Source organism: Rhinolophus sinicus, chromosome 1, assembly GCF_057876585.1.
Source record: "Rhinolophus sinicus isolate RSI-liver-muscle chromosome 1, RSI-T2T, whole genome shotgun sequence".
Lineage (NCBI taxonomy): Eukaryota > Metazoa > Chordata > Mammalia > Chiroptera > Rhinolophidae > Rhinolophus > Rhinolophus sinicus.
In genome coordinates, this window is record NC_142501.1 from 72,845,228 (window position 1) to 72,860,713 (window position 15,486).

The following is a 15,486-nucleotide window of genomic DNA, read 5'->3' on the forward strand; positions in this document are numbered from 1 at the left end:
TTAAACATCTTTTCACACTTACTGGCCATATGTGTTACTTCTTTTGTAAACAGCTATTCATGATTTTTGGACAGCTTTCTAGGGGGTTTTGGTCTTTTTGGTTGATTCATAGGAGTACTTCACTTTTCCTGGATATTAATTCTTTGTCAGTTATATGCACTACAATCTGTTTCTTCACTATTTTTATGGTGTCTTTTTTTTTCTTCTTTTTTTTTATTTTAAGAAGGGCACAGCTTACAGTGGCCCATGCGGGGATTGAACCGGCAACCTTGGTGCTACCAGCACCACGCTCTAACCAACTGAGCTAACCGGCCACCCAATATGGTATCTTTGATGAACAGATGTTCTTAATTCAACAAGGCAGAATGTAAGTCTTTTCAGTTTGTGTTTGTGTGTGTGTGTGTGTGTGTGTGTGTGTGTGTGTGTGTTTCTTGTTCAACCCTTTCCTACCCCAAGGATATAAAAATATTTTTCTATATTTTGTAAAGTTTAAAAGCTTTATCTTTCACATTTAATCTGGAATTGATTTTGTAAATAGTGAGAGGGATCTATTTTCATTTTTTTCTCATATAGTTTAACTAATTTTCCCCAAACCATTTATTGAGTAATATGTCATAAATTGGATTTCCACTTATGCTTGGGTCTGTTTCTAAGTCTCTGTTGGGTTTCATTCATCTCTTTGTCTATTTCAGCACCAATACCTCCCATCTTATGTACTAGAGCATTATAGTAAAGCTAGGTAATCCCTGACCTTGCTTGGGTCTGCTCCTTCAGGAGTGTCTTGACTCTTTTTTTTTGCCCTCTGCTCTCCCTAGAGAGTTAAGGATGACCCTATCGGGTACCATGAAAAAGTCCTGTTAAGCTATGGATTCAAAACACATTGAACAGATAAATTAATTTGAGAAATGACACGCTAATAATATTGAATTTCCCAATCAGAAACATGGTATGTCTCTCCATTTATTGAGAATACATAATGTTATATTTTTCTATGTAAAGAGATTTCACATCTCGTTAGATTTATTGCTATTTATTTCCTGTCATTCGAAGTGGTATTTTTTGAATTGCATTATTCTAACCATTTGTTTCTGGTACATAGAACTGCAGCTAACATATATCCAGTAACTTCTTAATAATTTAAATAATTTATCTGTGAATCTGTATAAACAATTATACTAGCAGCAAGTAAAGAAAACTTTTCTTCCTTTACTTTCATTTCTTTTTGCCTTATTCACTAGCTAAATTTCAAGTGCAATGCTGAAATGAAATGTAGATGGTACACACCTTTTTATTATTCTTAGTTCTACCTTTGCAATGTTAAGAAACTTCCCTTCTATTCTTATATTGCTAAGAGGTTTTTGTTGTTGTTTTGTTTTGTTTTTTAAATCATGAATGGACGTTAAAAATTTCATATAGGTTTTCTTTATTAGTAGGATGACAACATAGTTTTTCTTCTTTAATCTGTTAAAGTGTTAAATGACAATCATAGCTTTTCCAATATCAAACCCATCCTGGAACAACCCCGATGTGGTTATAATGTATTATTTTTTTATATTTTGCTTGATTCAGTTTGCTAACAATTTGTTTAGAATTGTTGCATCTAGCGAGCAAGAATGTCTTGTAACTTTTCTCTCTTACAATGCCCTTGTCTGCTTTTCACGTATAAGCCTCATATAGGGAATATTTCTTTTTCCATTTTATCAATTCTAAGATGCCATCAACTATTAGTTACATTCCTGACTTTCAGAGATGCCATAAAATACAAGGGAAGAGGAGGAGACCGATAGCAATTTTAACATGTGTAACACATATCCCAGATACAGAGATATTACAGTGTTTAACAATGGCCAACAGAGATTGTAAAACACTATCAATTAAAGATCCAAACCAATTTCAGGATGTTAATATGGGGGTGGAGGGAGAGAGGTGCCTTTTAGAATTAATGAAATGCAGTATAAATGTAAAGTTGGAATTATTTTTTCCCTAAATGTTTGGCAAAACTTGTTTGTAAACCTATCTGGGATTCATGCTGTCTTTGTAAAGGTAATCTATATTACTAATTAGATTACAAAATTCACTAAAATTTTCTATTACTGAGTCAATTTTGGGAAGTAATATCTTTCTAGAAACTTGCTCATTTCATCTAATTTTTCAAATGTACTGACTTTACGTTATTTATATTATCTTTTAAACATCTGCTTACATTTTCAGTTGTTGACCCTTTTTTCATTCTTGATGTCTATTTCTTTTTTCCCCTTAATCTTGGCAAAGGTTTGGTAATTCTTATTTGCCTTTTTGGACAACCAACTCTCTTTCCTGATACTCTCAAGTGGTTTGTTACCCCATGTGTATAAGTGATATTTCCACATCCTTGCCAGCATTTGGTATTGTCAGTGTTTTGAATTTTAGCCTTTTTAATAGGTGCGTAATGGTGTCTCATATTTTTGCTTTTTTGATTTTTAATTATGAGCTCATATTTAATTCTTTGAGGACTGTGTTTAAATATTCTCTAAAGAGGATCTGTGTCAACTCTCCTGAGCACCTGAGAATACTAATATAACACAAGATTAAACTAAACTGGGGGGTGTTTTTGTTTTTGTCACAGAAATAGTATGAATTCTGGTCCCAAGTCTACATAAGTATGTATTTGTGCTTCTCAAGGAAGTGTCCCTCTCTCTACCCATTCTACCTTGAGACGACACCAAGACAGGCAAATACATCACGACTTCCTCCGTGGGCGCGTTTTCCAGTTTGTTCCTTTGTTTTTAATTAAGAATACTGCCCTTTAGGACTCCTAATTTCATATGGAGAGATCTCCACACCAAATTTCCATTGTGAATGAGACACAGGCTTTTACTCATTTCTCTTGTAAAAACCCAAGCTTTTGATCGTCATATTAGCAAGTGCCAGTCAGGACAAATGCTGGCTCCAGAGCTCACCACCTCTCTGAATTTCTGCCCTCCACCTCACACCATTACTTTATTGAGAGTTCAGCTACACTTCAAAAATAAATTTTTAAACATTGTAGTCAGCATTTTGATGTTCTTACTAGGAAGGCTTTCTCTGAACATCCAGTTTGCCATGTTATTGGAACTGAAAGTTCACTTAACATATTTTCATGTTTCCTTATGTTTCCCTGTGTTGTCCCTAAATTTCCCAATTACAAATTAAGCTCTTGAAGGCAGCAGCTGAGAATACCATTTTTGGTTTGTTTTTGCTTTCTAGTACCGAACTATGTAGGCTAAATAAAGACCAGCATGATAAAGGAGACCCTTAGAAAATCCTGTACTCCCCAGGGGGTATTTGCCCATCTGTCACAAACATCTTTCCTTCACCTAGAAAGAGATGAGTGTGATAAACTTTCACTGTTTTTCATCCTGAAGTAAAAGTTACAACAACCAAAGGAAATGGAAACAACCAAAATACTCCCCAGTGTGCCTACTGTTTGTCTTCTATCAGAAAATGTGCAAATGTTACTTGGTAAATTAAATTGATATTATCTTGCAAGATACTTATCAAAAATACAGAAAGCTTGCCACTACATGCCTCAAATAAGAAAAGGAAAATTATAGCAGTCAAATCTACGGATGAATCTCTTATCTTACCACTCTTGCTAAGGAGGAACCTCTCAGACTTTGGAAACAAATTGGGGGAAATCACAATAGTAAAGAGCTGAGAAACTAGTGCATATAATATTTGATAATCCTTTAATGTTACCTTAAGTAAAAAGAATACATCTATGACGTTTATAGGGGAAAAGTATCCTTTAGTGTTCTTAATGTTCATCTTACTGCTCTGTTAAAGAAGCAATTAATGAGGTTTGGCAAGGGTAAGCTGTCTTATCCTTTCTCTCATCTTTGTAAAGATGCTGAAAACAAAGCTGAATTATTCATTCTCACTTTTCAATAAATGCTTTCAAAGTATTTCCGTTTCCCCTGTAGAAGCATAGGAACAGTTGAAGAACACAGACATTCCAACATTTCAGAAGAGAAATTTAGAAAAATATTTTATTCTTATTTTCTTAATTTGCCAAATATTATATTCTCTTTTATTATTTAGTATGTACTTTCACAGCTCTGTGAAGCAACTACCCAAACACAAGGAAATTCAAAAGAGAAAACAACTGTGTCTTAAGAAACAACTTCAGAAATCTAACATACTGAGGATTAAAAAACTCAGAAGAAAATTAATATGAACTCTGATTTATACTAATTCTAAAGAAAACAACCTATGTCTATAAACCAAAGCACAGGATTCGGGGGGGGGGGGAATAAAAATTAAAGACAGTGGGGTTGGGGTGGGGGAGATAAATTCAAGCTCTCTTTCTGATAAAACAATTTTCATGAAATATAACACATATATTCAAGAATACATGTTATGTGTTCCATACACACATGGTCTCATATCTGTTCAGAGTTGATCCTAGAGGTGTCATATCAAGGCAGAAGGAACTGCCTTGGTTCACGGAGGAAACCAACTCCCAGGATTCCTTTTGTCTGTGAGCCACTTTAATGAAGCCATTCCCAGTTAGTCACCTGAGATTATACCAGCAATGTCTACCACTGTCACCCTGGGGAAGCTGGTACATCTGCAACCAGGTAAATCTGTCAAAGAAAACCCTCCTTTACTTTGAAGTTTCCTATGAACTTGTAGATATAGATCTATCATGTCATGTTTAATGCTGGCAGTGTATTCAAGGTGAAGGGACTTTTCAGGTTTAAGAGAATTTACTAAAAGAGAAACAGAGTATTAAATATATACGTTTTAATTCAAGATCAGATAAACCAAGCATGGTCTAAGTAAATTTTAATAAAACTGACTAAGCAGGTAAAATTTTTAGTTTCAAGTTTTTAATTAAAAAAAATTTTATTAAATATATTGAGGTGACATCGGTTAGTGAATTACATAGGATTCAAGTGTACAATTCTATAATACATCATCTATATATCACACTGTGTGCTCACCACCCAGAGTCAGTTCTCCTTCCATCACCATATATTTGACCCCTCTTCACTCTTCTATCACCCACAAACGTGTAAAAATTAGTTTGAAATGGACTTACTAAGTTTTGTCAAAGCAACATTTCATATCCTGTCACAAATCACTACAATTTAAAAATGTTTTTTTTAATAAATAAAAGCATGTAAATTAGTTTATGACCAAAGAATGAAAGGGTAGCTACAAAACTCATTAAGCTTTGATAACGATCTCAAACATGATCCAGAAGGAATAGACTATCTGTCCCTGAGATGAGCTATAATGTTATCGCTAGGCTCCCTGGGCATTGTCCTTATTCAAAAGTAGAGGGGAAAAGGGAGACAACACCCTAATTAATCTACATGTCTTTCTTTCTTGAAAACAACTGGAATACATTAAGCTCAAACAAGTCACCGTAAAACGAATACCATCCTATTTAAGAGACTGTAATCAAACTTAAGTTAAAATTATTTTGAAGTAAACTGGTACTTAATCTTTGAATAAGGGGTAAAGTTTGGCAAACACACAATTTTTTGGAATAATCTGATTTGTTGCCATAATCTAAACATATAACAAATAAAAGATTATCTTGATGCGTGTGTATGCTTTGGTGAGAAGAGTCAGAGTATCCCCAGTTCTTCCAAACAAAAAAAGAAAAGAAAATTCTAAATTTATGGAAGGAAACCACACTGCAAAAAACAAACTTAAGAATCGCTTTTAAGGGATATAATGACCTACATTAAACCGGTATGAATCAATGAGCATGAAGGAGACGCAGCCAGAAAATAGGAACCATGAGAATCCTTGACATTCCAAGGCACAGGCAAAACAGAAAGTTCTAACACCTTGGCATTTGTATAAAAAACAAACAAAAAAAGCTGACACTGTAATTCACTCCAGTGTAGTACAGGAGCTAAGACTATGGGCTTTGACAGTCCTGAGTTTGAAACCTGCCTCTGACATTTACTAGTTTTGTGAACTTGAACAATTTTTTTTAAAATGCCTAATCCTCACAGCTTTCTCTTATAAAGCAGATACAGTAACAGTGCCTATATGTTGTGGGGTTGTTTCAAGAGTTAAATATAATTTTGCACATACAACTTTTAGCAGGATAGCCAAACTCAGTAGATAGCTCAATAAATGGCAGCTATTAGTACGAATCCAACAAATATCACCAAAACAAATACCATTATTTTCCTGCTGCACAGTCATCCACTCGCTAGCAGGACTCTTTCTGTAGCCAACACAGGGACAATATTTCATGTGAGGCTCATGTTAGATAACAGGCTCCCAGCACATGAAGATCACCCCCAAACTGCATTTATTCATTAAAAAATGAGACGGTAAGCTTCCAAAGAGCAGGGTCCAGGACATAACATGTGCTCAATAAAGACACTTATTCACCTACTAAATACAAAAGTACCTATTATGTTCCAGGTAAGCATGCGATTTTTTTTTTTTTAAAGAGAGATACATATAACCACCATGCTGTACACCTGAAACTGACATAAATACTGAATGTCAATTGTAATTGAAAAGAAAAAAATTTCTTATAGAAAGAAAAATCTGCCCTGAAGAGCTTACTATCATATTTATTCCCTGCAACTTTCCTCCTTTTACACTAATCCCAAATTACTTTTAGCAGTTCCGTATTCATCTGTTGGGGAGCCCTTGCCTCAGCCCCCACAGCCACTTCCACAACGTTTGTAAACTGCCCACTGATTCTGACATTTCCCTGTACAGATCCCACCTCCTCCACCACAGCAACTCACCAAACTCGTCCATGAAACCTCCACTCTCAGGCCAGCATCCCACACTCACTCTGCCACTATTCTCTGGTTGTACTCACCTAGTAACACCCAAGCTGACAGAAAAAAATCCCACACTATGGGAGATTGACGCCAACCTCAAGGAGGCCTACACTCTCCCTGACAACCCCAGCACTGCGGTTCCTGCACTTTCCAGCTGATGCCTAGTCCAGCCCATCCCTTCGCCTTCACACTGGATCCCATCGATGCTGCCTCTCTGAGAACCTGACCTATTAACCCCCCCACCTTTTCCCTATATTTTGTATTTCTCTTTCTGACTCTATACTGTCATTTTTTATTTTTTGAAAATGTTTAAAAATCTCCTATCTTAAAATAAATCTGCTTTTTGCCCTGTCTTTCTCAAGCTACCATACACTTTCTTCCCCTTCAAGGGCATAATTCCTAAGAGTTCGCTATCTAATTGTCTCCAGTTCCTTATCTTTCTCACTTCTTGTCTTATTGCCATCTAGCTTCTGCCTTCATCACTATCTCCAAAACTTATTTCACAAATATGAGCAATGATATCTTGTCAATGGGCAATTTTTCAGTTGTCTTAACTGGCTTGACTTTTGAGCTGTATATAAAACTATAGGTCATCACCCCTCTGTCATAAAACCCTCCGTTGCATTCTTCTGGGATACAGCACTCCTTTAGAAATCTCCTTTGCCAATCCCTTCTCCATCGGGTCCTTAAACGTTGGCGTTTTTTAGGACTGTATTCCAGCTTTCTTCTTTTCTCAAGCTACAATTCTTCCCAAACTTTTCACAACTCACAATCAGAAATACATTTTACTTAAGATAGTGTGTGTGTGTGTGTGTGTGTGTGTGTGTGTGTACACATATGAGTATCAGATAAAAATGTCACCGATCAGATTAGCTCTGATCTTTTGATCCCATTCTATTTCATTAAAAAACAAAAAATAGTGATGTCTGGGAATCACTAAAGTGAGCTACATGATTCTTTTAACTCTGTCTTTAATTACTCTATTTATGCTGACGACTTCCAAATCTACATTTCCAGTGCAGATGTGTCTGTTAAATCCTAAACCAATAAAACCAATTTCTCCTTAATAACTCCATGTGCATAACTCCAAAGTACTTCAAACTCACCATGTCCAAAACTGGAGTTCTCAGCATCTTTCTCCCAAACATGGTCTTCCTCCATACTTCCCTATGTAAACTACTGAACTAGTTTCCCAAGCAAAATATCTAGGAGTCACTGCTGATTGTTCCTTCTTTCTTTCCACTGTCACCCCCTACTCAGTCACTCATTAATCCTTAACACATTTTCCTCTAAATAGCTCTCCACTTTTCCCCCCCCCCGCACTACTGTCACTCTCAGCCAGGCTGTATTCTCCTCAACTGGATAGTACAGACTAGTAATGAGTCTTCTCAAATATACTGTATTCTTCCAAATTTGTAAATGCAATTCTAATCATTTTGTGTTACTTACTATTACAGTTATATAGTACTATACAATAAACCACCCAAAACTTAGTGGTTTAAAACACTAAAATTATTTTCTCACAATGCTGCAATTTAGTAACATAAGGTGTGAGTGGGGAGTGGGGAAGGCTTGCCCCTGATCCATACAGCATCTGCTGGGACACCCAACATGGCTTCCTCACTCCACGTCTGGTCTTTCAGCTGAGAAGAACAGAATAGCTAGAGGCTGGTCAATTTGAGCTTCAACACAGCTCAGTAGTGTCTGGATAGTGAAACTTCTTACATGGAAGCCGGCTTCCTCCAATATGCAAAAGCAGAAGTTACCAGGTCTTTTTAATGCTTGGTCTCAAAAGTCCTAGGATGTCACTTCTGCCACATTCTATTTGTCATAGCAGTCACATGGCCAGTCTAGATTCAATCGGGGTAGAAGTGAAGGAAGAACAAACTCCATTTCTTGGTGGGCAAGTTGCAAGAACACAGAGAAAAAGAGCACACAAAATAAAAGGTAATGCTGCAGTGGTCTTTGAAAGTGAAATATAACACAGTCCACCTAATTCACATTCCTTCCACATGCAAAATATACTCAATGCCCTACTCTCGCCCTACCCCACCCCCCCAAAAAATATCCTATTACAGCCCTGCCTGTAAGGCCAGGATCATGTTAGCTTGGAATCAGATGCGAGTGCAGATCGTACTCCTAGGGTTTAGTTCCTCACATACAGCTCCTTAGATACAGCTTCTCTTAAGCCAAAATACCATCACTTCAAAAGATAACGTATCTGTCCCACTGCAGTAAGCCAGGGATAGGATTGTAAGAGACACTTGAATTCAAAAGATGGAGGGGATGGGGAGTTACACAGAAGGCATCTAGCAGTGCCACAGCAGTTGTGAAATCTGCTTGGTACACGTCATCAGCAACTTGATTAGAAAAGAGTTCTGCTTCCTGAAAATAGTCCTCAGTGCCTCTTGATTCTGCCCCTGGGCTCCTGGCTCCATCCTCTGAGTCATTCTTCCTATTTCAGAAGAAAGAGTCCATGTTTCCAACAGTGTAGCTTTCTCAGCCTGCTTCCTGCCCATCCAAGATTGGGATACCCCATTCACACAAAGGCTCTTTTTAGTCGAACTATGTCTATCCTTTTCTGTCTATACCAGTAGTGCCTCCATTAGAACCACACTTGTACAAAGTTGTGGGTTTCCTATGAATTTTACTGCAATTAACTCCTCTGGACAGATGCCACATCCACAGATCTCTGTGACAGGCCACTCTCTACTTCTATCGTGCTGTGGGACAGAGGACTTAAGAGACTTAGAAGCTTTTGAGTAGCTGAGACATTCTAAAAAGGTCGGCATTTAAGACTCTTTGAAGGCCCTTTGTCTAGCTGAAAATCTCTGAGAGGCATTGCCTTAAATCTTTCTGGGGTCTCAAAAAAATTTTTACAGAACGTCCTGATCTGATGCTTACTCTGAGGCCATTTTTAACTGACAGCACCCTGGGATTTGAGAAGTATCAGATAAGCAAGGGGAAGGGAGAAGATATTCCATAGTGGAAGACCAGAATACATTAAAGCATAGTCTTACTGAGGAATAATGAAGAAAGCCATCTAGCTGGGTTTATGATTAGGGAACACAAAATGAAATGGGAAAGGTAGAGTAAAATAAAACATACCAAGAGCCCTGACTACCAGATCATGCAATTTTCAATTTATGCTCTCAACTAAGTGATTTCTCAGACACAGCCAGGCTTAGGAGCCACTGCTCCAGGCGACAGCCATTGCTGACTTTTTGAGAATGGGAATGACACAAATGCAGGCATCTAATGAAGTTTTCAGTTACAAACCTGAATAACAAAAAGTGGCATTTTCATTTACAATTTTCTATTTCTCTTTATTTGCATTATTTCTCTCAGAGACCCACTCACAGGACCCATGTATTCCCTGGCCATATAAGCGTTTACCATGTTTCCCTGAACATAAGACCTAACCGGAAAATAAGCCCCAGCATGATTTTTCAGGAGGACATACCCTGAACATAAGCCCTCATGCGTTTTTTTGGAGCAAAATTTAATATAAGACCCGGTCTTATTTTCATTGTGCAAAGTACTGCACAATTTTTCACTTAAAATAAGACCCGGTCTTATTTTCGGGGAAACATGGTACGAGGCCAGATTTTATTCATATAGTACTTTAATCAAATCATCACATCACAACAGACTAACTACAGAAGCAGATATGAAAATTTAGGTGTCTTTTTTTTAAGCTAGACATTAAAGAGATCTGCAAAAACTGTGAAACAGTAGTTCTCAACCAAAGACGATTTTGTCCCTCAATGGACATTTAGCAATGTCTAGAGATAGTCCTGGTTGCCACAACTGGGGAAAGTGCTACTGGCATCTCGCGGGTAGAAGCCAGGGATGCTGTGAGACATCCTACCAGGAATGCACTGGGCAGCCCCACACAACAGAAGATTACCCAGCCCAAGATGTTAATGCTGCCAGGGTTCAGAGACCCTAAGGGGAAAAATATACCACTCTTCTCACTCATTTTGGGGGTAGGGAGAGGGAATATAGTTATTTTTCATAAAAAATATGTTATCCATAGTCTCATGTAATGAATTAATAATAAACAATTTAAAAATTTCTCGTTTTAATTTATAATACAGTCAATATCAATAGGTTAACCTCCACACATAAACAAAAGCTCTTTGGGGTTGTCAATAATTTTTACCAGTGTAAAGGAGTCCTGAGATCAAAAACTTTGAGAATCACAGAATTAGAAGAATGATATAACCAAGTATGTAGGAGAATATGAGCGACTCTAAAAGAAAATTTACTTATTTGAAGAGTATTTTGAGTGACCGAAACACACAAAACACCCTGTACCACTAAATAGTTCAAAAGAAAAAATGTCATTCTCCCCTCAAAAAAACCAAAACAAAACAAAAACAAAAGAAGGAAACGTTGAAACCACAACTTCTTACCCTGGTTGTGAGGACTTGCTGGACTAAAAGATGCCTGATACAACTCTTTGGTAGGAGTTGGATAAGCTTCTTTCCCTTGGCGCTGACTCATCTTTCCTGGTGTCAGAAGTTGAGATTCGTCACTGTTTGCTACCACAGCTCAAGGAAAGAAGGGAAAAAGAATTAGTACCTCCGCCCTACATTTACATAATGGCATAATTAATAACATGGAATAGAACTATGATTGAAATCACCTCAATGGTTATATTAATTTTACTCGTTCAATGCCTTAATATAATTGTTTTGTTTTCTTTTAACTTTAGTTGGCTATCAATACAAAAGAAATTGACAGGTAGGCATGAGTAAAATAATACAAATTACAGACATTATAAAAATGAAACTACATATTCAACCGATGATAAAAAGTACTCCACGGTTTATTGTGTTATTAACTCTATATTTGCTAATAGAACAATAAGCAAAAGACAAAATCATTTCACATAAGAAATACAAATGGCCAATAAATATATGAAAAGATACTCAACCTCATTAGTGGTCAGAAAAATTACAAATTAGTAGTAGTATAAAATAATATCTTACATTCATTAGAATTTGTATTCTAATTTCTAATTTTTATAGATAGTAGGCATAATTCTTGTTTTAGAGATGGGGAAACTTGAGGTTCAGAGATTGCCTTGCCTAAGATTAAGTAAAAGAGATTAAGTAATAAAATTCTAACTCAGGACCATTTGGTTCCAAAGTTTGGCTCTTAAAAGCTTGCTGCCCCAATAATCAATTTAAACCATGTTTAAGACTGCAGTTCACCCACTTGACCAAGCTATGAACAGAGGAAGGCGATGCCCAGTTCCAGAGAGGACAGAAAAAAGAAAAATACTCAATGAAGGAATAAGGCAAATTGTGAGCAAGCCCACACTGCCCTAGGATCGCCACATTCCTTCACTTTGTATTTCTTGTACTTTCAGCTTATAAAAACCTTAGTTTTATCTTGAGTAAGAATCATTGTGTTTTCATTCTAGACTTAATTTTTCACTTAACCAGAACTTCACATTCACATTTTTATCACCATCTTTTAAATCAAATTGCTTTAACACGTTTTCTATTGTGCTAAAGTTTTAAAATTATATTTTAGCTCCTTAAGTTTCAAAGTAAAAATTAAAAAACTCTTTATCTTCCAAGTAAAGACATAAAAAATGTATTTTCCCATCAAGGCCATTAAAAAAAAGAACCTATACACTGATGACTCCTAAATTTGTGTCTCCTAAACTCAAACTCATGTATCCAATAGCCTGCTTTATAATCACCTCTAGTATTTAACAGGCATCTCAAACTTATCCAGAACATAATTCTTGATTCTGCTTATTCTCCAAACCTTCCTCTCTCCCATCTCAGTGAGTGGAATCACTATACCCCTCTCCCACTTTCTCAGGCCAAAAACTTAGATGTATTCTTTGATTTTTCACATACAGTTTACCTGAGATCTTTATACTCTACCTTCAAAATTTATCCGCAGTCCTTCTACTTTTCCCCACTTCCACAACTACCGCCCTGTTCTAAGCCACCACTACCTTTTCATTGGATCACAGCAGCAGACTTCTACCTAGTCTCCTTACTTGTGTAGAGTCCTTTCTCACGTGGAAGCCCGAGCAATCTTTATAAATCATAAAGCTGATTTGCATCATGCAGAAATATCCTCAATGGCTCACCATTATACTTGCAATAAATTCCAAGGCCTAAAGATTCAGCAATGTCTGGCCCCGGCTTCTCTCTCCAACCTCATCCTCTACCACTCTGCTCACTTGGCTCCAGCATTCTTGGCCTTGGTATTCCTCAAAACACACCATCTTGCCCCAGTCTCTTGTTTGCTCTACCTGAAATACTCCTACCCCCAGATCTTATTATTAACCCCTCTCATCATTTGTTGTTTGTGTTCCAATGTCATCTCTTCAGAAAAGCCCCTCATGGTGCCTTCGGATAAATAAGTTATTTTACTATAGTACAATTTAGCAGTTCTTTTGGATGTTTTTGGTTAGTGCCCACTCCATCACAGTTATATGCTATCACTTTACATGATTTTTTATGATAGCTCCTATCACTGTCTGAAGTTATATCATTTATCTGTCTATCATCTGCCTTCTCTATATATTCCATATATTATCTGCCTTCTCTATAAATTCCATAAGAAAAGGGACTTCTATCTGCTTTATTTTCTCATAAATCCTTGAGTCCTGGTATGGCCCTACGGTTCTGGCATACTGAAGGTGTTCAATAGAATTTTGTTGAATGAATCAATCAACAAATTTTATATTTTATGAAACTTCATTTCATAAAGTACATGGTGGTTCGTTCAGTTATTAAATCCAAGATACATTTAACTCCCAAAAATTATTATTGAAATAAAAATGTACTGATATAAAGACAGACAGATTGACCTAAGGAACAGAGAGCTCTCAGAAACAAACCCATAATTATGTGGAGCCGAGATATACGATAGAGGTAGGGAAAGAAAATCATTGATACTAAGAAAATTGGTTGTGAAAAATAGGTCCTTACCCTCATACCACACACAAAGAATAGTTCTATGAAAGTCAAAGACAAAAAAAGCAAAATTTGAAAACTTTTAGAAGAAAGCATAAACTTGGGGTAAGGAATGATTCCTTTAAAAGACAAACAGGAGACAGACGTTAGGCAGAACTGGTTCATGCCTCGTGTAGGGAAGACAGCGGGGCTCAGGCCTCCCAGAGAAGCAGTGTCTTACAAAATGGTAGAAGATGAACTGGCATTGTTAGATGAAAGCATAAATGAATTCTGGGATACATTCAAAAGCAATGTCAGTGACATCTGTCAGATGGTGGGACTAAGAGCTATCTACAAGGACATTAAAAGCATTTGCAGAAAAGCTGTCTGTGAAATTAAAGGAAGAAGAATGAATGGTTCAATGTTTCTAGAATATCAAAACCACATCTGCTGGCAGAATAAGTTCATTCAAGAAAAAAAGGATAACTTGTTCAGGTTAACTGTTGAAGTACAAGGCCAAAAGTAGGAACTGAAGTACTTACTGCAAATGCCCAGAATCCTAAGGAAAATATGCCAGGAAGAAGGAAACTATTTCTGCTGCTGAAAAAACTAGTGAAGAAAGGTTGAAAAGGCTACAGAATCTGTATAATTGTATAAAGATCAATGTGGACTAGAAATTTGAAAAATTTATGGTGATAAATTGCAGTTTATATTCACTAATATTGACCCTAAGCATCCTATTTATGTTCGGCCTACACTGAAATGTAGCAAGGGACTCGGAAGTGTCAGACAGTTCTCACTTGTGTGCCCAGCAGAATTTCAAGAGAATGCAAGGAAGATAAAAATTTTTCAGCTTTTTTTGCCAATGCTCGGAAAGCTTTTAGTACGATGGGTTATGATTAACGTATATATAATTAAAATAGTACGTAAAACTGTTTTTCTTCCTTACTGTGTATCTCTTTTAAAAAGAATTCTCATTATCCATTGTTTGTCTATAATCCCTTTGTATTTTTTTAAATATTTCTGTGTGGTGTATATCTTTAAAGTATTTTAATTACTATCTTAGGAAATAAAAAAAAAGACAAAAGAAAGCAATAACCATAAAAGAAAGAATTGATAAATTCTATGGGAAAAAAAAAATTAAGCATTAATTTAATCAAAAGATACCATAAAGAAATTGGAAAGAAAAACACACACAGGAGAAGGCGCTAGCAACACATGTAATTAACGAATGGTCAGTATCCTGAATATGTTTTTCTTAAAAAAAATCCTCATAAATCAATTAGAAAAAGACTAACAATGCAATATAAAAATGGGGTCATGCATCAAAAAGAATAAAATACCAAGGAATAAATTTAACCAAGGAGGTGAAAGATCTGTAGAGTAGTCCCCCTTATCAACAGTTTTGCTTTCCATGGTTTCAGTTACCTGGTTTACCATGGTGTGAAAATATTAAATGGAAAATTCCAGAAATAAATCATCTGTTTTAAATTGCATGTCATTTTGGGTAGCATGAGGAAATCTCACGCTGTCCCACTCTGTCTCACCTAGGACGTGAATCACCCCTTTGTCCAGTATATCCATGTTGTATGTACAATAAAATATTTTGAGAGACCACATTCACATAAATTTTATTACAGTATATTGTTATAATTGTTCTATTTTATTATTAGTTATTTGTTGTTAATCTCTTACGTGCCTAATTTATAAATTAAACTTTCTCATAGGTACTCGTATGTATGTACAGGAAAAAACATAGTACATAC

General features: G+C 36.3%; 1 protein-coding gene, 1 non-coding gene and 1 pseudogene across 12 annotated transcripts in view; 1 reads left to right on the top strand and 2 right to left on the bottom strand.

Moving 5' to 3' along the window:
* The window catches only part of OSBPL8 (oxysterol binding protein like 8), a 150,220-nt gene that overhangs the window by 60,294 nt on the left and 74,440 nt on the right, over positions 1-15,486 (bottom strand). For 8 of the 11 annotated variants that reach the window (XM_074325390.2, XM_074325393.2, XM_074325392.2 and 5 more), the window contains one exon: positions 11,207-11,344. In XM_074325390.2, the coding sequence (XP_074181491.1) occupies positions 11,207-11,344 (138 nt within the window). The remainder of the gene's footprint in view (positions 1-11,206; positions 11,345-15,486) is intronic. The other 3 variants (XM_074325395.2, XM_019755052.3, XM_019755050.3) reach the window with 1 other exon arrangement.
* On the bottom strand, positions 241-314 carry TRNAT-GGU (transfer RNA threonine (anticodon GGU)). Its single transcript has one exon. It is a non-coding gene; the product is annotated as a tRNA-Thr (tRNA).
* LOC141568551 (kinetochore protein Spc25 pseudogene) lies at positions 13,747-14,736 on the top strand (annotated as a pseudogene).